The sequence below is a fragment of the Gorilla gorilla genome, chromosome X (assembly GCF_029281585.2).
Source record: "Gorilla gorilla gorilla isolate KB3781 chromosome X, NHGRI_mGorGor1-v2.1_pri, whole genome shotgun sequence".
Classification (NCBI taxonomy): Eukaryota; Metazoa; Chordata; class Mammalia; order Primates; family Hominidae; genus Gorilla; species Gorilla gorilla.
Genome location: NC_073247.2, coordinates 43,720,485 through 43,743,784, shown reverse-complemented (window position 1 = coordinate 43,743,784; position 23,300 = coordinate 43,720,485). Strand labels below are relative to the sequence as shown.

At 34.1% G+C, this 23,300-nt stretch overlaps 1 protein-coding gene across 8 annotated transcripts in view; it reads left to right on the top strand.

Moving 5' to 3' along the window:
- The first annotated feature begins 4,524 nt into the window (after window positions 1-4,524).
- DMD (dystrophin) overlaps window positions 4,525-23,300 on the top strand; it is a 2,091,067-nt gene continuing 2,072,291 nt past the window's right edge. For 4 of the 8 annotated variants that reach the window (XM_055376531.2, XM_055376530.2, XM_055376527.2 and 1 more), the window contains exon 1: window positions 4,532-4,860. In XM_055376531.2, coding sequence (XP_055232506.1) covers window positions 4,830-4,860 — 31 coding nt within the window. In that variant the 5' untranslated portion in view covers window positions 4,532-4,829. Of the gene's footprint in view, window positions 4,861-23,300 lie in introns of all 8 variants that reach the window. The other 4 variants (XM_055376532.2, XM_055376533.2, XM_055376528.2 and 1 more) reach the window with 2 other exon arrangements.

Genomic DNA, 23,300 nt, shown 5'->3' with positions numbered 1-23,300 from the left:
TGGAAGAATAAATATTGTTAAAATGGCCATACTGCCCAAAGCAATTTACAGATTCAATGCTAATCTTATCAAACTACCAACGTCAGTTTTCATTTTTCATTTTCGTTAGAAAAGACTAATCCAAATTTGTATGGAACCAAAAGAGCCCATAGAGCCAAAGCAATCTTAAGCTAAAAGAATAAAGCAAGAGGCATCACACTACCTGACTTCAAACTATACTATAAGCCTACAGTAACCCAAACAGCATGGTACTGGTACAAAAACAGACCATAGACCAATGGAACAGAATAGTGAACCCAGAGACAAAGCGACACACCTATAACCATCTGATCTTTGACTAAGTCAACAAAAATAAGCAATGGGGAAAGGACTTCCTATTCAATAGATGGTGCTGGGAAAACTGGCTGGCCACACGCAGAAGATTGAAATTGGACCTCTACTTTTCATTATATACAAAAATCAATTGACGGTGAACTAAAGGTTTAAATATAAGACCTCATACTGTAAAAAATCCTGGAAGAAAACCTAGGAAGTACCCTTTTTAACAATGGTCTTGGCAAAGAATTTATGACTAAGTCCCCAAAAGCCATTGCAACAAAAACAAAAATTGACGAGTGGAACTTGACTAAGCCAAAGAGCTTCTGCAAAGCAAAAGAAACATCAACAAAGTAAACAGACAAAGAATGGGAGAAAATATTCACAAAATATGCATCTGACAAAGGCCTAGTATCCAGAATCTATAAGAAACTTAAATCAACAAACTGAATACAAATACATTCATTAAAAATGGGCAAAGTATATGAACAGACACTTTTTTTTTTTTTGAGATAGGGTCTTGCTCTTAGTCCAGGCTGAAGTGCAGTGGCACAGTCTCAGCTCACTGCAAACTTCACCTCCCCTGCTCAAGCGATTCTCCAGCCTCAGCCTCCTGAGTGGCTATGATGACAGGCGCCTGCCATCACGGCTGTATTTTTTTTAGAGATGGGGTTTCACCATGTCGCCCTGGCTGGTCTTGAACTCCTGAGCTCAAAGCGATCTGCCTGCCTCAGCTTCTCAAAGTAATAGAATTACAGGCATGAGCTAACACACCCGGCCTGAACAGACACTTCTTGAAAGAAGACATACAAGCGGCCAACAAGCATATAACGCTTTTTAACAACGTAAACATTTTTAAATGTGCTTCTTTTTACAAACTGGCCAAGTGTGGTGGTTCATGCCTATAATCCCAGCTCCTGGGGAGGCTGAGGCAGGAGGATTACTTGAGGCCAGAAGTTAAAGACCAGCCTGCGCAACATAACAAGACCCTGTCTCTAAAAAAAATATTAAATTAGCTGAATATGGTGGCATTCACCTGTAGACCCAGCTACTCAGAAGATTGAGGCAGGAGGATCACTTGAGCCCAGGAGTTTGAGACTGCAACGAGCTATGATTGTGTCGCTACACTCCAGCCTGGATGACAGAGCAAGCCTCCATCTCTTAAATGAAAATTTCTTAAAAAGCAAAAACAAACAGGAAAAGAACTGGTTTTGGAAACTCTGCTGTTTTCCTTTTTTTGTGCAATTACATGCATAACAGACAGTAGTGCCATTATGTTAGAAATATTAATATATCTAATCACAACACAAAGCACTGTGTAAAAAAGCCGAGTATGATGAAATAAATTAAAGTTAACCTAAATATTGGACATATGTACTATGTTAATGAATTGGAGGAATCAATGCGGTAAAAACATCAATTCTTCCAAAATGTATTTATAATTTTAATGCAACTCCTATCAAAATTCTACCTGAAAGATATTCTGTAGATAGATCTGTAGATCTATTTGTAGATAAACTTATTCTAAAATTTATTATATGGTAAATTATAAGCACACTCTTGGACATGAATCTAGAGAAATGAAAAATAAAAAACTACATGATTGTTTTGCAGCTTTATTTGTAGTGGCCAAACCCTGGAAACAACGAAAATATCCCACAGTATGTGAATAAAGTAACTATAGAACATCCATGCCATGAACTACTACTCAGCAATAAAAGGAAATAAGCTATTGATGACAACTTAAATGGATCTCAAGTACATAATGCCAAAAAAAAAAAGCCAATCTCAAAAGGTTACATACCAAATCATTGCATTTATCTAATATTCTTGAAATGACAAAATTACAGTGATGGAGAACAAATTGATTGGTACCAGGCATTAGGGATATTTAGGGAGGGTTACTGGTGTGACTGTAAAGGGGTAGCATGAGGCAAATCTCTGTGGTGATGAAACAGGTGTTTATTTGTGGAGGTTGAGGTTACAAAAATCAGTGATGAAATAGAAATATATATACATATCAATGTCAGTTTCCTGGTTTTGATACTGAATTGTAGTTATTGTAGGATACTGAATTGTAGTTATTGTAGTTAATCTTTGGGAGAAACTGGGTGAAGGGTACATGGGATCTCTGTATACTATCCCTGCAAATTCCTGTGAATCTATAAGTATTTGAAAATAACAAGTTAAAATAAATTTTTAAAATTCTGTGACAGTTATTAAAAATGGAAATTTGAGCAAGTTCCTTTATTATGGGGCTAATAAGACCCACAAGATGTAGTTATTCTGAGGACTAAAGGAGAAAGATAAGTGATTAAGGGACACAAGAAAGTACTGTGGTGACACAGTCTGAACTGGAATTCAATTTGTTTGGTCTAAATTTTATTTTACGTGCCTTTCACTTTTCCAGTTATTGTAAGCATATATTTGCACCTGGATTATAAAATCTTAAGGGAAGTATATGCATTCCACACAATGCAGAAATCATTATAGGTGCCAAATAAATTCTGATTATCAACTAAGGCTGAATGGCAATTAAATGTATCTCAGGGCATTCAGATCTATCAGGATTTGGTGCTTTAGATATTACCCAGGACACATCTTTGTTACATTTAGAACCACAGTTGTTTTTAGAAACATACACTTTAGGGTTTCTCAAAGTTGGCCATGCATTAGAATCACCGGTAAAACACAGAGTGCTGTGTCCCAACCCCAGAATTTCTGACTTTTGAGGTCTCGTGTCAACTTGCATTTCTCAGAAGTTCCCACGTGATATTGATGTTGGTTTGGGACTGACAAGTTGTATTCATGCCTTGGCCTAAACAAGGGTTTATGTTTGTGGAAAACTCACAGTACAAGATACAAAGGGCACTTATGCTCTGGGCAATATTGTACCTCATAGCATAGAGGGACACTGATGCTAACATGTAGACTTAGAGCCAAATCAGCCCCAAAACAATTTTTTCATTTTTCTATGTTGTTTCATGAAAATTTTGCTTATATGCATATTTAGACAACCACACTGAGAGAAAAGGAGGTGACCTAGGGAAAAGAATGTTTTAAATTAAAATTAGGCCTTATGTTTTATCTCATACACCTTTTGCTGGGGAAAATAGCAATGTTATGACAATAATATTCTAAAACACAAAATGTATAATTAACTATTAAGGTAACATCACAGTCTGACTCAATATTTTTTTAATTTTTATCTATTACTCATTGCAGTCGCAAGCTGTTGAATGTTTGACATAGAAAAATGAGTCTGTCACTTTAACAAATGGTACAATAAAAACACTCAAACAAAAATTTTAGTAGGGATTATTATAACTATAAAAAGAATATCTTTCTTTAAAAAATGTTACCAATGTTTTCTATCAATTTTGGGCTCACCTGTTGCATAAAAGTAATAAGGAACAAGATGAAGAAGGCTTCTATTGGCAAAGAATGATTTACATGCTGAATGACATAATACAACTGTATTCACTTAATACAGAAAACAAGCCTCTATTCAGAACCATTAAATGATCATTAACTCAATGTCTAAAAAAATGGTGTTTTAAGAATTGGCACCAGAGAAATGGAAGAAAGAATAATTTGTTAGTAAAGAAGTTTTATCATAATTCACAACTGAAATTTAGGATTTGAGAAAAATTTCTTTGCTGCATTATAAGAGTATTCTTTATTTTTGCAGGAAAACATGTCCCATGAGACCTATACACACACACATTCTGCCTTCAGAATTCAGCTGCTGCATCCTGCTGCTGCTTCTCTTATTCAGACTGTTGGCATCATCAATACATAACTTTTGATTGAATCCCAAGGGGAAAAAATAACTTTGGTAGACAGTGGATACATAACAAATGCATAGATTATTCTGGGCATTTCTTTTTATTTGGTAGAGTGAAATTTTTGGTGTTGTTGAGAGGATAAAAAAGGCATTTAAAAGTCAATTTTGAATCCAGATTTTCTGCTCTGTTATAAATTCACATGAAAGTTACAGAAAGTATTGTTGTGCTTTTGTACTGAATAGTTTTTGTGTTTAGAAGGCTTTAAAAGCAAGTACTATGTCCACTGTGCTATTCTGGTTTGGATATTAATCAGAACACAGTTGAGCATTATTTGAATTCACAGAGCTTGCCATGCTGGAAGCACAACCTTATATGTAGTGACCATGGACAGTCCTATTATGGGAAACCAACTTGAGAGAGAAGGCGGGTCACTTGCTTGTGCGCAGGTCCTGGAATTTGAAATATCCAGGGGCCTCTACAGAATCCTGGCATCAGTTACTGTGTTGACTCACTCAGTGTTAGGATCACTCACTTTCCCCCTACAGGACTCAGATCTGGGAGGCAATTACCTTCAGAGAAAAACGAACAGGAAAAACTGAAGTGTTACTTTTTTTAAAGCTGCTGAAGTTTGTTGGTTTCTCATTGTTTTTAAGCCTACTGGAGCAATAAAGTTTGAAGAACTTTTACCAGGTTTTTTTATCGCTGCCTTGATATACACTTTTCAAAATGCTTTGGTGGGAAGAAGTAGAGGACTGTTGTAAGTACAAAGTAACTGAAAATATATTTTACTGTGGCATAACGTTTAGTTTGTGACAAGCTCACTAATTAGGTAGATTGATTTTAAATTATCACAGTAGTTTGCAAAGAAGCATAAATGTTATATATACTGCATATATATATGTATTTATTCAGGAATATATATTTTTTCATTGGGAAAACTTTTCAACAGAAATGGAGTTTAAAAGTTTTTCTTTGCGATAGAACTAAACACATGATTTCTTGATTAATAAACCACTGCAGTAATAGAATATGCAGAATGTCATTTGACTATAACAGATTTATTTTGATTGCTGTGAGATAGTTTGTATATCTGAGTTATTATTTTGATTAGTTGATACTTCCGTATTTAGTAACAGTTACATAAAGGTAACTGACCTGACATATATTCTTAATTGAACTAACTACTGTATAGGAACTACACGGAGGCCTAAAAGTTAGAAAAAGTTTCTCTGACACATCATGGATAAAATAAAGAATAAAATGAGTTGGGATGGATAATTGAAGGATGTGAAAAGTATTGATAAAGATTTAATTTTAATGTTTCTTACTCACATTTACTATTTCAAATTCTCTTTTCTGTAGCATATCATGATACTTATTTCAAATAATGATGTGATCTATGCTATCAAATGATCAGATGATTTCTTGAGCAAACGACATACAAACTTGAGGAACTCCTAATTATATTTAGTAGTAAAGTCACCTTGTTGTTTCATGTCTATTATGAGCTAGCTTTTCAGTTCAATTTTTTAGTTTGTCTTTCATATAGAAATACAACTATTTCGTTTATTTTTAAGAAAGTCATCATGACTAATGAAGGATTTAAAAATGGACTGTGGCACAACAGTAAAAATAATATATGATAAGGACTGTGTGTCCCGAAGAGATGGGAGTTTATCTCTTCCCCACCCATCTTTGACTTGTGGAGTATAGTTATTCTAAAATAGATATGAGGGCAATGCCTATAATTAAGAATGAAAAAATAAATCTCTCCAAATAAGTAATGCTCCACAACTACTAAAAAAAAGGCAGAAGTTTTGCCACTGTGAAAAATTTGTGGAAATAAGTTAACATTGTCCATGTATTGAGTCACATTAAAAGCTACCAGATTTTATAATACAATATTTACTTACATTGTTGGCTTGCTTCATAAATTTCTTTTGGTGAACATCATTATTACTTTTAGATTGAAAAACTATTATATTTGCTATCATTACAAATATATGCATGGCATATATCTGTTGTTTGTAATATACACATATACACACACATTTTTATTTGTTGTTTTTATTTCTTTGATATATGTAACATAAATACTATCAAAATCACTAGTGATTATATATATATATATATGTTCTACATAATTAACATCATATACCAGTATACAGAGCAATTTTGAAAGAATATATGCAATTCTGCTGAAATTAAGCAAGGTAAACCTACACTCTGCTTTGTCATAGATATTCAAATAACTTTCAATTCTTAGAATGCGAAGAAAGGTAATCTTTTTGGGACATGCCCTGTAGGATTTTTTCACGCTGCATTTAAAAAATCATCAAGTAATGCCTATGCAACATGACAATGAGTTCGGTAAGAAAAAACGGAGATACACTCAGGGCTATATTATATATTAAATTTTGCTGTTTGACAACATACTGCTACTTGGATGTTTGACATTTGAATCCAGTTAGTAAATTTGCCTTAGTTTGATAAACTTACAAAAGTATGTTTTGTTGTTTTTTAACCAAAACAGTTACCCTTTAAAAGAGATCACTGTATTGTCAAACATATTGTATTGTTTACTTTTAGAATTACTCAAATAATGCATTGTAAAGAATTATTCAAATAGTGTACTGCAAATAGACATTTCATTTGAATATATTTAAATGATGTAAGTCATCTGAGGTCTAATAAAATCACCTTTTAGAATTTCATTTGCAGAATCTTTTAAAGACATCTTAACTACGAAAAAGAGATTGCTGATCTAAATTGATGATATACTGTTAATACAAAGCTTTTGGTGTATCTTACATGACATAACATTATGAAAAATACAATAGAGTATGTCATATAGATGTTACTCTAAACTTTAAAAAAAGACTACAAAGTGTTTTATGCATAATTACATTATTTAAGGGGAAAAAGGTGTTGGTTGACACTATTCCAGCTAGACAGTACTGAATTGCAAATTCATCATGTGGGCAGAGATATTAATACAGCTTCCTCTTTATTCCTATAGCATTCATTTGAAATCCCTGTACTCCATGTCATTTGCTACACATGAAACAAATTGTCAAGTTTTTAACCACTTGTGTAGTTTAATAAAAGAGATTAAAATCATTGTCTTGGAAACATCAGGTGTTTTTCAAAATTCTATTTTATTATCTTTCATCAAAATTTTATCTCAAGAGTAAAACAAAGTCATTTCCCAAACTTTCCTTCTCCTTCCACCTTCTATTGTAATATTTTCCTAACTTATTAAAAATGATTTATCATACTTTTTCATCAACTCTTTATTTCATCACACATACAAGAAACACAGTATTTTGGTCTGAGTATATATATTTATATATATGCACATTTATATGCATTCAAATCACAGGGTATAAAGTTTCCTAAGAGGGTCTAATTAGAAACTAACCTTTCTTTAAAGATAATTTTCTGTTCATTTTTCTAAATTTTCTATTTTAAACACACATCATTTTTTAAGGAATTGACAAATGATACTAATGTACATTCCCTGTCTGACAACACAGAACGAACCAGGAAGAAAGGATTTATGGGGCCTGAGGTTATACAATTGGGGGTGCTATTCTAAGAAAAATAATAGAAAATTAGATACAGCCTTGGGAGGGGCCCCTCATGTAAGTAAGGCTTTAATAGCTTCTTGGGAAATCACCTCTGTATGAAGAAATGTGTTGAGATTGAATCTGTTCCCAGTTACATTTTAAAATAAAATTGATGCTAGTTACATTTCTTTAGAGCATTTATTATTTCTCAAAGACAACCTTTTATTTAATGCAGATTAGAGAGTTAAAAGAATTTATAATGGTAGGAATTTGACATTTCTGCCTTTCATTCTGAAAAGATACATTGATTAAAGTGATGTCAAACTCAGTTAATGGAGGCGGTGCAGTTATTTGAAATATACAGGGTATATAATTTGAAGGCAAGCCAAATCACAATGACAAGGAATAATGATGACCTTGGTTTATTTTTATACAGTACATTCAGGTTTTGATTGGATTCAGAGACAGGCAATGGTTTTCTTTCTCACAAAGTCCTGCTATAGTCCTAGGAGGTTTGTGTTCTGTTATCAAGGCAGTTGGTTCGTATTGGAATATTTTTTTGGGAAGGTCATGGGCTGCAATGTGGGAAATAAACCTTTTTATTAACTGCAACCGGGTTTCATAGCAGAATTTCATGAAAATATTTCCCCTTGTAGAGTGTGCTCAATGCAGTATACTGATCTTCAAAAAACAAACAAACCAAGCAAATAAATAGTTTGTAGTCTTCACCTTTTCCCTACTTAAAACATCTATTAGTTAGACTTCCTTGGGGTTTCATGCTATAAAATATTGACATATGTTTGGAGTTCTGAAGTTTCATTTTAATACAGATATCAAAGTTAAAATGGCAACACCATGGGATAATTTATTATTTTACCGAGTTTGGAGAGTTTTTTCTATTTATGTCACTTATAGAATTGTCCCTAAAATCCTTGCAAAATTTCAAGCTCCCTCTACTTAATACTAAAAGTGAATGTGTCTTCCAGAGATTCTGATAACCCCTTCGAATGGGAGAGTAACCCTGCTATTTGTGAATCACTCCTATACTAAATATAGTTCCAAGATTAAAAGCTAAAATGATTTTGTATTTTTTCATAAAATTTTTTCATGAAAGGCTTGATAGTATAAAAAGTCTGTTTCCCTCATACATTACAGCATATTATAGCATTCAATGTGCCTTCTTAAACCAGATGGCTCCTCTAGAGATTCTGAAATACTTTAACACCCAGGGCATAGCCTTTCTCTTTCCCCATTCAAGATTACTTCCTTGAATATGGCCCAACAAAAAGACCAAAAAAATACATTTGGCTCCAGTGTTTTAAGGGCATATAAATTTTCTTAAGCACAATTCTGATAGGCAGCAGACAAATGAGGATGAGGAAGGGAAATGGCTCTGCTGTCTTATGCTTAAAAGTGTCCTCATATAGAGAGAAACAACACACCCTGGGGCCTTTCGGAGGGTAGAGGGTTGGAGGAGGAAGAGGATCAGGAAAAGCAACTAACGGGTACTAGGCTTGATACCTAGGTGATGAAATAATCTGTACAGCAAACCCCCATGGCACAAGTTTACCTATGTAACAAACCTGCACTTGTAGCCCTGAACTTAAAAGTTAAAAAAAATAAAAAGAGTCCTCATCTCACGGCCGTACAACCTCTACCTCATTCCCATTAAAAACACAAAGATCAGTACTCCCTCTTTTATAGCTCACATCTTCTGTTTAGGCTGCCATTTTAAGGGATAATTTCTATTCATCTCTGAGCTCGATCTTTATTTTAATGTGATATCACTCGTTCAAAATACTTGGGAATTTCAGTAGGCAACGGAACACACAGAGCAATTTTCTGGAGGCCTACAACCTCTGAGGGTGACTTTGCGTAGTATATTTAATGATAGTAAGCCATGAGAAAACCAATGTTCTTAGCAGTCTGGATTTGGTTTAGAAATCAATGTATTCCTGCTTTCTTTTGTGACCTTTTGCCTCCTCCCTCAATGACTCACTTTCACTCTGTCATTATGAACCCCATTCCTCAGTAATGGGAACTGGGGGAGAATGGACAATGATCCTTTAATTGAAATGGAGCTGTCATTTCCTTGCCATGCTGATAAAATGTTGTTGCTGTTGTTGTTTGTTGTTGTTCTTAAACGACTCTTTCAGAATTTTTAACTCAGTATTTTGATTACATACCATTTTAAGAAAATAATTGTCCATAAATTAAAAATGCTAGCAAATTGATGAATTGATTTTCTCATGCCAATTTTGAAATCTGAAATATATCTAAGACTGGTGAATAATATCTAGGTCTAATTGCCATTTGAATAAAAGAATCTGAGGAAGAGCTTTGCCTTTATTTTTGTTTATTATTCACTTTAGTTTAGTTATTTATTTTAGTAGAAAAATGTGGTTGTGTCAATGAAGAGGAGGTACATTAAAATGCATTATTAAAGCCAATGCTTATCCATGTAATGAAATGAGAATGTAGATAGCTTAATGGGTTTTGGAGAGGATTAAGATAATTTTAAAGAAACTTCAAAAAATCAGATGCTCGAATCATGATGTTTTTTGTTTATATTTAATAAATATGAAAACCATACACGGGCATATCAACAATGAGGAATTCACATATATATCATGAAGTCTTTTGCTAATTTATCAACTTTTAAATGTGTTGTCTTCACTATCATGAAAATTTTGATTTTTAAAAAAGGTCAGTGTTAGCTGAGCACAATTACCATTACGGTGTCCCATATTATTTCCAATTATGGGCAAATAAAATGCTTACCCTTTAAATGTTTTTACCCTCTTCTTGGCTTTTCTTTTGTTTTGTTTTAAAGCGTTCTCCCTTCTTCCACTCTGCTTTTGGCTAAGACTGTCATAGAATCAGGACTATAAAAGGGCATAAACAGCAGTAGCTTTTTTCTCATTCCTGGCACTCGTCTTTATTTGCACACAACTTGTCTCTTCCTTTATCAGATTACGGTAGCAATAGTACCTTAGCCTGAGCTAAGTGCTGACTTAAAGGGCAAGGGAGTCAGTACACTGTTACAAGTGCAGATTTTAGCCTTGGAAGCTGTGTGAGGAAAAATTAAAGAAATAAGAAAGAAAAATCACAAAATCAGAATGGCCCACGTATTTTCATCAAAGGCAAACTGAGTAATTCCTTTTTATGTTGGTGCTTAAGAACGATGTATTAGAAATAAATTGGTGACTAAGTGAACAAAATATTAATAAACTAGTTGAGTAAGTGAAAAAATAATAATCTGTAAAAATGATGAATCCCAATGACTCACATATTGCAAAATAACTGGGAAGCAAAAGGGAAATTAGACTTTAAAGAGCGTAATCAGATGCAAGAAATGTTGGCTTGTAGGTGGTTAACTAAAATCGCTTACGGGAAGCTCAGACAGCTGGGGAATCCTGATTTAGTAGACGCTGAAGGACAGGGCATGAGCCATGTGAACAGCTGCTGAAGAGCTAGAGGATTCCTTTGGATTAGGTGTACACACCCCGTCTCTAATGGGCTGTCAGAGAGCACCAAGTATTATCACAGAGGTTCACTTTGCTCAAGCCTATGGCTTTTGCAGTGTTTTACTTTAAATGTCTGAAAATGGATTGGCTCTCAAAATAAATCCAAAAATAAAAGTATCAAAATAAGTGACTCTCTAAAATTGGTATTGTGTGGTTTTGGGTGACCACAGTTTAAAGAAGGGGCTTACAGCTGATGATTTGTTATCCATTTATTGATTCATTTGGCCATGCAACAAATACACATATTGAGTGCCAATTTTGTGCCAGGTACTGTGCTATGCTCTGGCGATAGTATTCTAAACAAGTGAACTCAAAGAGAGACTAGCATTTCAAGGAGGATGTGCATATTAAATACACACACACGCAAACTACTTGCGTTGGAGATAAGGGCTATAGAATAAAGCACACATTGTAATAAGAATGTATAATAGGGAGAGTTAGACCAGTCTTCGAAATTGGGGAAATACTTCTGAGAAAAAAAAATATTCAAAGCAAGACAAAGAAGAATGAGGTTAGAGTACAGTTGTCCAAAAGAAAAGAGGGAGCAAAAATGTCCCTGTCAGAGGGAGCAATGTTTCTGAATGTGGAAAATGGTATGGAGAAAGATCTAAAACAAGTACAGCTTTCCTAGAGTATAGTGAGTGCAGAAAAGTGTGGAACAAGCTTGCATCTGAATGGCAGACTGGGGTCCAATCATTCAGAGCCTTGAAGGCTATAGAAATTATTTTTCTCTTTATACTAAGATCAATGGACAGCCTTATGGGTTTCAGGTAGAACATGATGTAAACATATTTGTATTTTTTAAGACAATCACTCTGTTTTGTGTGAAAGAGATTGGCAAGTGCCTAGGGTAGATGAAGGGCTATCAATCTGAAGCAATTATGGTAGCGCATCCAAAAGAAGGTTATTTGGACTAGAATGGGGACAGTGGAGATGAAAGAAGTAAATCTATTCAAGATTTGTATATGAGATAGAATCAATAGGAATTGGTGTTGTATTGCATGCTGTGTGCTCCATGAAATGCACACCTGGGTGGATAATGGTGCCATTTGCAAGGAGATTGGAAGGGAAATTGGAACAACGGGAAGGATTAGGGGTGTGGATGCTAAGGTGTTTGTTTTGTTTTGTATTTTTATGTAGTGCATGGGTATTGTGCCTAGAAATGAAGTCGTTATTAGGGATTTAAATATGCAACTCACGGAGTGGATGAGACCAGCTAGAAAGATAATAGAGTGTGAAGAGGAGATCGGAAATTCAATAAAGAAGACAAAAGCACTAAAAAAAAAAAATCAGAGAAGACACATCTAGAAAAAATGATGAAATTCTAAGGAAAATAATATTTCCATAAAGAGGTCTGTTCCTTTCAATCTCCAATTTAATGACTTCATGAATGAGGATCCCACTTTTAGCATTAGGTGTCTTGGTTTCCACAGTCTCTACCATCTATTTACCCCTAATTTCCTCCCATATTGCTAGTTCTGTGAATATTACCAAAATGTTGCCTTAGTAGAAAAGCTTCAATAAATATTTAAATTGTATAACGTATTCAGCTTTTTCCTGTACTCTGCACTTCCTAAAAATAGCTTCTTCGGAAACCCCATTTCAACTGACTACTGTATAATGAAATGAGCCTTCAGTGTAAAACATTTATCATAGTCTCAATTTCAATTGCTCAGTCAGAATTGTTGAGTAATATGAAAAATCATCCTTTAGAGAATACAAAATTGCATAGATATGACAAGGTAAGTTTGCACTTTATTTAATGCTAGTTTAGTTAATATAGATGCTTATTGGAGAAATGTCTAAAAATTCTGGAGGACCATTAGTGAAATTGATTATCCCAATATCTGCAAAAATGGTAAAAATACCTAGAAAACATTGACATTTCAGTTTAAATAAAGCCAGAATCACAATAAAGAGATAGAAGGCATTTGAGTAATTGAATCTAATCATGGATGAATGTAATGTACTTATCAGTTAGCTTTGGAGGAAGTAAGACTCGATAGAATAGTAATATGATATTGAGCAACTTTTTTTAACATTAGGTTTTTAATTGCTTGTAACTCAACATTGTTGAACATCTATGTTCTCTTTGCTTTTTATGAGACAGCAACTCTAAGTCAGAGAACAGATACACACACATATGTATATGCATACAACTACTATAAAATATCAAGAAAGTTATAAAGCATGGCACAAATCAATCATAAATGATTACTTATGAATAGTGTGATTATGGACATTCTCATTGAAGAATCCATTTTTATAAATAGGCATAAGAGTATGGACATACAGAGATGTGAATTAGAGAATGATTGCAAGAAGCAGTGGGGCAAAAAGGATTAATGAAACATTGATCTGTCCTACATACACAGCTATTGACAGTACCTTGTGTGTGCATAGCACTATTCTAGATTCACCTAATCTTCAATGATAATACTGTATTTACCATTTAACAAGCCTGTAATAAGTGTCAGGCACTTCTCTGATTACATCACATACATATGTGATAAGTTCCATATTAACTCTAGAAGGTGGGGAAACATAATCATCTAAATTTACCAGATGAATATGTAGAGGTACAGGGAGATTAAGTAATTTGCTTAAGGTAGCTCAGCTGGTACGTGGTAGAGTCAGGATTTTAATGGTGGCAGCATGACAGTAGGATTAAAGATTCTTAACCAGTCAGTTGTCACGATCTCTCAGATTTTAATAGAATTCTAAAAAGGATAGAACAAAATATAAAATGGCAGGAATCATAGTATCTTCTAACAAGAACTAGACATGTCCCATTGAGGATGCTCTTTAAAAATAAGACCCATTAAAATTTTGGGTTGTTTACTCAAAGCCTGTAGACATTGGCATATTATATTTTCTTAGATAAAAACTGAGATATCGTAAATAACTCATATCCATTCTGTAGACTTGCATAGGGAGCTGTCTATGATAATATCCATAACAGTTATCTTGTTTCACAATTTTATTACTATCTCAATCTTCTTACTTTGTGAAGATGAAAAAGATCAAAAATAAAACTAATGCAGCCCTGGTTTGGTTGTAATCATCTACAGTTAGCCATCCTTAGAGTGGTCTCACTAGTTGTTCTTTTAGAGTTTATTTCAGTTATGTACAGGCAACTGTGCTACATGAACAAAAAACTAAGAACTGGGCTAACCTGAACATGATTTAGTATTGTAAAAAAATGATTTACATAGATTAACGTGCCATACTATTCTGAATAGTACTTGGCATAAACAGTAGGTTAAGTTACTATAATTACTGTTGCCTTTTTACATAAACTAATTTTTCTCTTACCTTCATTATGTTAGTCATCCACAGTGTGATATTTAGTTGTATACATTCATATAGTGTACACTGTACAATTCTAGAGTGTACCAGTAACGTGGACTATTAATATTATGCTATGAGGTAAATGACACCCCTGGAGTTAAGCAATGTGCACTCTGTACAATAACGTCAACATTGGCATTCTCATATATATGATTAGAAATAATACTGAGTTTCTCTGACTTCACAAGCAATTTTATTCTCATCTCATAAAGACGTAATGAATGCACACATATCTACATATTTAAAAATAATGTCAGAGATCGTGATGGAACAGAATTATTCAAGATGTATAAATGAGGGTGGGAGGCAAAGGGAAGTCAGAAATACTCCCCAATAATTTATTTCAAATTAAAAGCCTGTTGGTTATTGGCTGGTTGCGGTGGCTCACGCCTGTAATCCCAACACTTTGGGAGGCCAAGGCGGGCAGATCACCTGAGGTCAGGAATTCCAGACCAGCCTGGCCAACATGGTGAAACCACATCTCTACTAAAATACAAAAATTAGCCAGACGTGGTGGTGTGCACCTGTAATCCCAGCTACTCAGCAGGCTGTGGCAGGAGAATCACTTGAGCCCGGGAGGTGGAAGTTGCAGTGAGCGGAGATATCGCCACTGTACTCCAGCCTGGGTGAAAGAGTGAGACTCTGTCTCAAAAAAAAAAAAAAAGTCTATTGATTATGATGTGCGTTTCCATGGTATCAATTGTTTAGTATTGTCCAGTAACTAACTAGTATATAAAACTATCAGGATAATATAAATTTTAACATTTATTTAAAATGCATCTTCTTAACTGTAAGGTTATTGATCTTTGGATAAGCTATAGAAATAAACCTTGATCAGAAATATATTTCAGAGACCCAATAGGTTAATTTGTAGCACTACTCTTTAATATTAAATATACAAATATACATTGTTCTTATAACTTACTGCTATAATGACACTAACATGTGTGATTATATAAAAATAAGAAATTGTTAGAATTTATTTTATTTTAATCAATGCTGCTCCATTTTTCTAGTGTATGAGATTAGATGAGGTTGTATGAGATACCACTTTTCTAGGAAAAAAGAAAGTCTTTATGACAGTGTGATGAATGAAGTAAATTAGCTCATTTGTTTCAATATTACTAGTGTGCATAGATCTTCTCTTTTTGTCTTTCTGTCTATCATACATACACAGAGGCACACAGACATACACATTACTTGGAAATTAAGTGGTTTACATATGAAAGTTTTTGGCTTTACTGATAAGATCAGTAACATGATAAATAATACAACACTGAATACATTTTTCCATTTGAAAAGTGTAAAGAACACTACAACACGGTTGGGAAAAAAAACAACTTATTATATTCAAATGTCATTCCCAATTGTAACAAACATATAATTATTTATTTCTTAATTAAGAAGCTATTAATAATAGTACTTTAATATTCAACATTAGCAGTAACTGTGTTGGTTTCTTTTTTGGTAATTTGTTTAAGAAAATTAGATTATAAATTCTGTTATGGTAAAAATACAAAAATAAAGCAAAGTATTATCTTCTTTCTATCTCTTATATGCATCAGTTGGACAAGATATTGAGATTCTCTTTTCTTTTAATTGCACGCTTTCATTATTTTTCTATTCAAGCTTCACCCTGCTAAGTTCAAGTGAAGTAGAGGACTTCATGTCTCTAGAACCAATTAATGAAATTTCTTCGTCTTTCTTGAACTTGCAGAAGGTCAATAGTGACCATTTTCTCCCTTCTTAAAAATGTTGTCGTCTTTAAGATCTGTGCACTGTCCTCTCATGGCTTCACTACTACTTTGGAGGGTGTTTGTATTCAGTCTGCATCGCAGGCTGATCCTCTCTTCTCAGCCTTTAAAAATTAGGTTTCCTTGGGATCTAGTCCTAGCATAATTCTCTTCTCATAATAATCTCTTCCTCGATCATTGCACTTATGTCCACAGCTTTATTAACACTTATATACAGATAACTAACCAAGTTATACCTCTAGCTTAGATTTCTCCAATGAATTCCAGAACTGTGATTTCAACTGCCTGGGTGGCATCTCCATTCTTATGTGATAGTCACCTCCCTCTAAATGCCTTAAACAGAACTTTCTCTTCACCGCACAAAACCTGCTTCCTTCTCATTGTTTTTCTTATCATTGAATGGTGCAACCATTCACCCAGTTTCACAAGCCAGAAACATATCTCATCCTTGAAACTCTGATCTTTTTACCCAGTTATTTCTAAGTCATTGCCGATCACTGTGGGTTTTATCCTCTAATATATTTTCATCCACTTCTCTTTATCTCCTCTACCATCATCCTAGCGCAATATATTTTCTCTCACTAGGAATACAGCAGCCTTTCCTTTCCAGTTTCTCTGCATTCTCTTTCATATTCTTGATAATCCACTCTCTAAACTTCATGCAGCCAATTAAATTCGAAGATACCACCACTTGTTAAATCATGTTAGTAGTTTCTCTTGGCTGCTAGGAAAGCCAAACAAAACAAAACAAAACATATTTAAAAATCAAAGTCTAGACACTGCCTACCTCTCCTATCTCATTTCCCATCATGTTTCCTTTGCCTCGCCCCCTTACTGGCTTTCTTTTTGTTCCCTGAGTAGGTATAGCTTTTTTTTTTTACCTACAGTACTTTTGTGTATGCTTTTCTATTTGTCTAGAACCTCCCCGTTTCCCCTTTTTTACCTTGATGACACCATTTTCCACCTACAAGCTTACCTCTGGATAGACATCAAAATCCCCTAAGTACATCAAATTCCTCTACCATGTAACATCTGTTCATAACACATAGCACTGTTATGATTCCATATGTATGTACGTGACTAATTAATACTTGCCAGTCAGATTATGTGGTAAGTTCTATGAACCAAGACACCTCAACTGTTCTTGCTCACCACTTTATTACCTGGAACCAAACACATTAGGTTTCCCCATATATATTTTTAAGTAAGTTACTTGATGTGTAATGCTTGAATGAACATAATTACAGATGTTTACATATAATATGTTATAATAATGATATTTTGATTGCATTTTATGAAAATTTTATATGACAAAGCACTTTCATTTTGGTTAAAGTTTCATATATAAATAAATAATAAAGATTTGCTTTTTGTCATTGGGTGCTGTTCCCTTTTTTGATTTCCCATACTGCTTTTCACTTGTGGTTCTTGGTTTTGTTTTTTTACTGTTTTTAACCCATGTCCTTTTTCTTTCCTTAATCTATCTTTGTAAAGTCTCAAAGAACTAGTATCTAGAATATATAAATATCACTCAAAACTCAACACTAAAACCACAAATAATCTAGTGGAAAAAAATGTGGGAAAAACCTTAATAGACATTTCACTGAAGAGGATATACAGATGGTAAAGAAATGCATAAAAAGATGTTCAGCTTCACTAGCCATCAAAGAAATGCAAATTAACACTACAATGAGTTATCACTATACACCTATCAGAATGGCTAAAATTAAAAAAAGAAAAACAGTGACAACACTGAAAGCTAACAAGGATGCAAAGGAACTGGGTCTCTCTAATATTGCTGATGGGAATGTAAAATGGTACAACCATTCTAGAAAACAGTTTAGGAGTTTCTTCTAAAATTAAACATGCAGTCACCATACAGCCCAGCAATTGTACTCTTGATATTTATCCCAGAAAATTAATGTTTATGTTCACCCAAAAACCTTGACATGAATGCAGTAGCTAGAAACAAGAAACAGCTCAAGTATCCATCAATGAGTGACTGTTAAACAAACTGTTATATATTCATACCACTAAATACTACACAACAATTTAAAGGAATGAACTATTGATACTCAATATTCACAACTCCAATGGATGTCAAGAGCACCATATTGAGTAAAAAAAAAAGTCAAAGGTTAACTACTGTGTTGTTTCTTGTATATAACATTACTGAAATATAATTATAGATATTAAGAACAGATATTGATATTAAGAACAGATATCGGTTGCCAGAGGTCAGGAATGAGGCAGAGGGTATGCTATATAATGGTGCCACAGTGGAGCCTTGTGGTGATGGACCTGCTCAATGTTTTGATTGTGGTGTTTGTTACACAAAGCTACACTTGATAATGTCGAATAGAGCTTCACACACAAACACACACACACACACCAGAGTCACACAAGTGCATACTTGTCTATCTGGTAAAGCCTGAATAAGCTCTATGAATTATAGCAATAATTTCCCAGTTTTTATATTGTACTATAGTTATGCATGGTATCAACATTGGAAGAGGTAAAGTGAAGTTTGCACAAGACATTGTTGCATATTTCTTTGCGACTTCCTGTGAGTCTATAATTATTGCAAAATAAAAATTTGAAAAATACAGCATTAGACCTTTAATAAGCTCTTGGTTTTCTGAAGGCTAGGGTATCATCACCAAACCTAATCGAGGATAAGTCTTGTAAATTAATGTCCATCACTCAAGGTAAAAAGGATGGTTTAATGCTTATCTGCTAGAATGCAATCCATTTCTATTATATGGGAACGTGCGTCACTTATTGAATAAAGTATCATGATGATGGAGGCTGTATTCTATATGTCCTACTTTGTAAGGTATTGTGTTTCAGGTTGTTTATGACCAAAAAGCCTATATGACAAGCGCTAGAAGTTATGCTGGTCCACGGTCATGGTAACTTGACAATGCCTGAGACTACCTGGGTTTTAAACTTGCCTTTACCTACAAAGGCAAGTAATCCTGGACAAGCCAATATTTATTTAACTAGTATTAATTGAGAGCCTGCCATATTTCTGGCATTGAACTGAGCATGTCTACTACTGTCCTCAAGAGGAAATTAGGAAAAATAATGCCCCTTCACAAGCTTACTTATTGTTGGCTTTAAAAGGGGGATATATAAAATTTCTTGGTGAGAGTCAAAGTGTTGAGAATAATTTTTCTTTGTATTGTTTTAACTATTATTATTAATCACAAATAACTAATGTATATAACTCTAAAAGATAAATGTACATTTGGATACCAACTTGTATAAACAGATACATAGATCAAAAGACTACCTCTGATTTTATGTTTGTGCGTGTGTGAATGATCTCCTTGCTTTCAATCTGGTCTTCAGAAAATCCCACCTTGTAATTGCTGCCCCCGTTGAGTTTCTAAAACAAATAAGATTGTGTGCTTCCAGCTTAACATCCTTTAGAGAATCTTCCAGCTTCAGGGTAAAATCCAAGGTCCTAACATACAAGGTCATTCACAGTATGGCATCTGCTCATGTCTCTCACCTCCTGATCTGCTGTTCCCCACCAGGAACACTTCTGTCTAGATATAAAATTACTTTGGTTCAGCAAATAAAATAACTTTGGTTCATGTAATTTTATGTCTATGACTTGTTCCCACTTCTTGGAATGTTCTCCCAAAAACCACTATCACCATGTCTCTTCCACCAATGACTATTAATATTATTTTTATCTTTCCTTATAGAATATTGTTTAAAAGAATTCCTTACTACCCTAGGTCAGAAAATAGTGCCCCGATATGTATTCTTATTGTAAACTCACTATGGATAATTCTAGACAAGCAATTATATCCCCTATTTTAGCTGTCAGTTTGCTTCTCGGCTTCTGACTCACTCTCTTGCTCCTTGAGGAGATAGCCTGTGCTTATTATATGTGGATTAATTGTGCCTAACAGCTTGTAGGTACACAAATGAATGACTACACAGCATTTATCTGACTATTGTTTAGCCATTACATCACTGTATACATATTTGAAACTCAGGCATCATTCAGATTGGAAAAGCCTTATGAATACTGGCATGCATTATTTTGTACACACACACACACACACACACACACACACACACACACACACACACACAAAATAGAACAGAATGGGATAATCCTAAGTAGATACTTTTTTGTCCAGTGTACTCAATATATTGTAAAAATTATAAATCTTAGACTAAAATGTTGTTTGCTTAATTTGGATGATTCATATAATCTGTCGTGTTTTTGGTTATCTGTGTACTTTGTTTTCTCTTTCTTTCTTAGTCTCAAAGGAAATGTCCAAGTTAAAAAAGAGCCCCAATTTGTGGGGATTCTTCTGAGGAGTTACAAAGCTGAGATATCTTAGGAGATGCCAAATGGATGCAAAGTGGTGGAGAGGTGAGCAGAGTAGAAATTTGGAGAATCACTTCTGCTCCTATAGTGCATGCATGCCAGTGCTGCTGTCCTTTGAGGTGGGCACAGGAGCTCTAAGTCCAGTGGGTGTCTGAGGACAGATTACTGAGAAAGTGAATGGTTGGCTTGGACTACCTCAAAGACAAGTGTTTGCTCCTGCTTGAGCTATTGTTGGAGGTTTCCTGAAGGAGACTTAGAACGGAATGTCCATTCCAGAGAGTATTCAGTTTCAGTTTGCTGCATTCCTAAGCTTATTTTCCACCCTGGGAGCTGGCCACAATGATTGGAAATCTTTCATCTGTTTTAATCTGGGATTGAGCTCATTTATAAAAGGAAACTTAGTGTCTGGATAAATATGTGTGCACAAGCATGGAGCCCCATACAAGTATGCCCAAATTCAAGGTGAGAAATGTTTATTGCATGACTCAAATACATGGAATTGAATGGACTCTGAAAACAAAAATAGGATCTACAGAGCCAATCTAACAGCCTATTCATATTTATTATTTTTGCACTTAAATGTTTGTAATATTTTATTGACCAGTGAATATGAACTATATTTTCTATATTACGTTAACATATTATTCATGTAATAATGAATTTTTAAAAACTGGTGTCTTGAACCCTTTCAATTTCCAAAGTATTACAGAAATCCACAGATCTGGTATGCACAGGCATTTTATGAGAAAACTTAGCTTGAGTGATATCATTAATTTACTGAAGTAGTAGGCCCTCTGACCTGATTTTATAATAAAATTAAGTTTCTGTAAACTAATAAGACTATAGTAACTTTTTCTTTAATATTCTATCTTTGAGGAGATTTGTTAAAGAGGCTTTTATGTGACATGACAATCTATTTTGACTTATAAAATTTCAACCAAAGATGCGACATAGTATCTTTGTTCTTATCTATGACAATTTTTGTGATGATAGTTCCATAATTAAATTTTTTCTTAATGAAAGTGTACATTATTGTATTATCTTTAACTAAATTAGATCATATAACCCAATTTTGATCTCCGTATGCCAAAAGCAGAGAATTAACCAGCCAGAAAACCATCCAGGCCTTATATAATATATTGTGCCTAGATGAAGCTTTTAAGCATTCTTCTGCCTGGGGCTCACATTGTAGAAATGTGGTGTGCAATTTTGAAAATTGAAAATATAGACTCTGATTGAGAAATGGAAAAGAGTAGAGTTCTAATTCATGACATCTAGAAATCAAGTTCTACCACTGAAAAATTAATTTGCATATATTCATTATCTTTTATAGTGAATGATAATGATAATAAAGACAATAAAGATAATATACATATAATTGGTTTTATAAAAACTACGGCAAAAAATATATTACCATTCTCACTTGTCAGATGAGGTAACTGAGTCTATATTATTTGAAATATAACTTTAAAAATTATATTATCTCCGCTACTAGATTATATACTCCTGGATGCCGCAAACCACATCTTCTATGTGTTTATATTCTCATAGAGTTTAGAATATTTCCTTGTACTAGGAAGAAGTTTTATAAATGTGTTTTGAATTAATTAATATCCAAAAGTGATGGGAAGAATTATAAGTTACCTATAAATTTCTTTTGTTTCAAACCATTAGATGATGACACTTAATTTTTTGGATATAATATGATATGGAAAGACTCTCAGATAACTTCAAAAACTAGAATTATGCATACATACACTCAGATTTCTAAAAATAACATGCTATCAATTCATCCTGCCGGCCAGGTATACAATTCATTTGAGTTTTGCATGCGCGTTTCAATTGTTCACATTAAACTGTATTCATAGATACAAATTCACTTTTGGAATCTTGGGTACTTAAACAAAAACATAGCCTTTCTAATAGAAGTATAAAAAGGATACTAATTGATGAATATGCCAAGTATCTTTCCAATTGCAGGAAACCATTAAAATTGTGTCTATACGCTGTATCTCTTTTATCAAATACTGTAACAAAATCAATTGCTATACATATTGAAATATTTATGTATCTGGTATGATTACATTAGCTTCAGAGTGGTTCCAAATTTAAATTCCCATTGGAGAAAAATGGAGTGAGAAATTTGTACATAAGAGAGAAGAAATGTTTTCTTTTTTTTGAGACAGAGTCTCGCTCTGTTGCCCAGGCTGGAATGCAGTTGTGCGATCTCGGCTCACTGCGACCTTCGCCTCCTGCGTTCAAGCGATTCTCCTGTCTCAGCCTCCTGAGTAACTGGGATTACAGGCGTGTCCCACCATGCCCGCCTAATTTTTATATTTTTAGTAGAGACGGGGTTTTGCCATGTTGGCCAGGCTGGTCTTGAACTTCTGACCTCAGGTGATCTGCCTGCCTCAGCCTCCCAAAGTGCTGGGTTTATAGGTGTGAGCCACCACACCCAGCCGAGAGAAGAAATTTTACAGTTAGAATTTATTTGGACACATTTTAGAAAATTGTTTTCTTTAAAGTAAAACTCAAGTTTCATAGTGTACGTGAATGCATCTGTGTGAGTGAACACCTCTGTATTTGTGTGCTATAAAAAGATGAACACAGGAATCTAATAGCATAAGTCGCAAGGTAAGAGT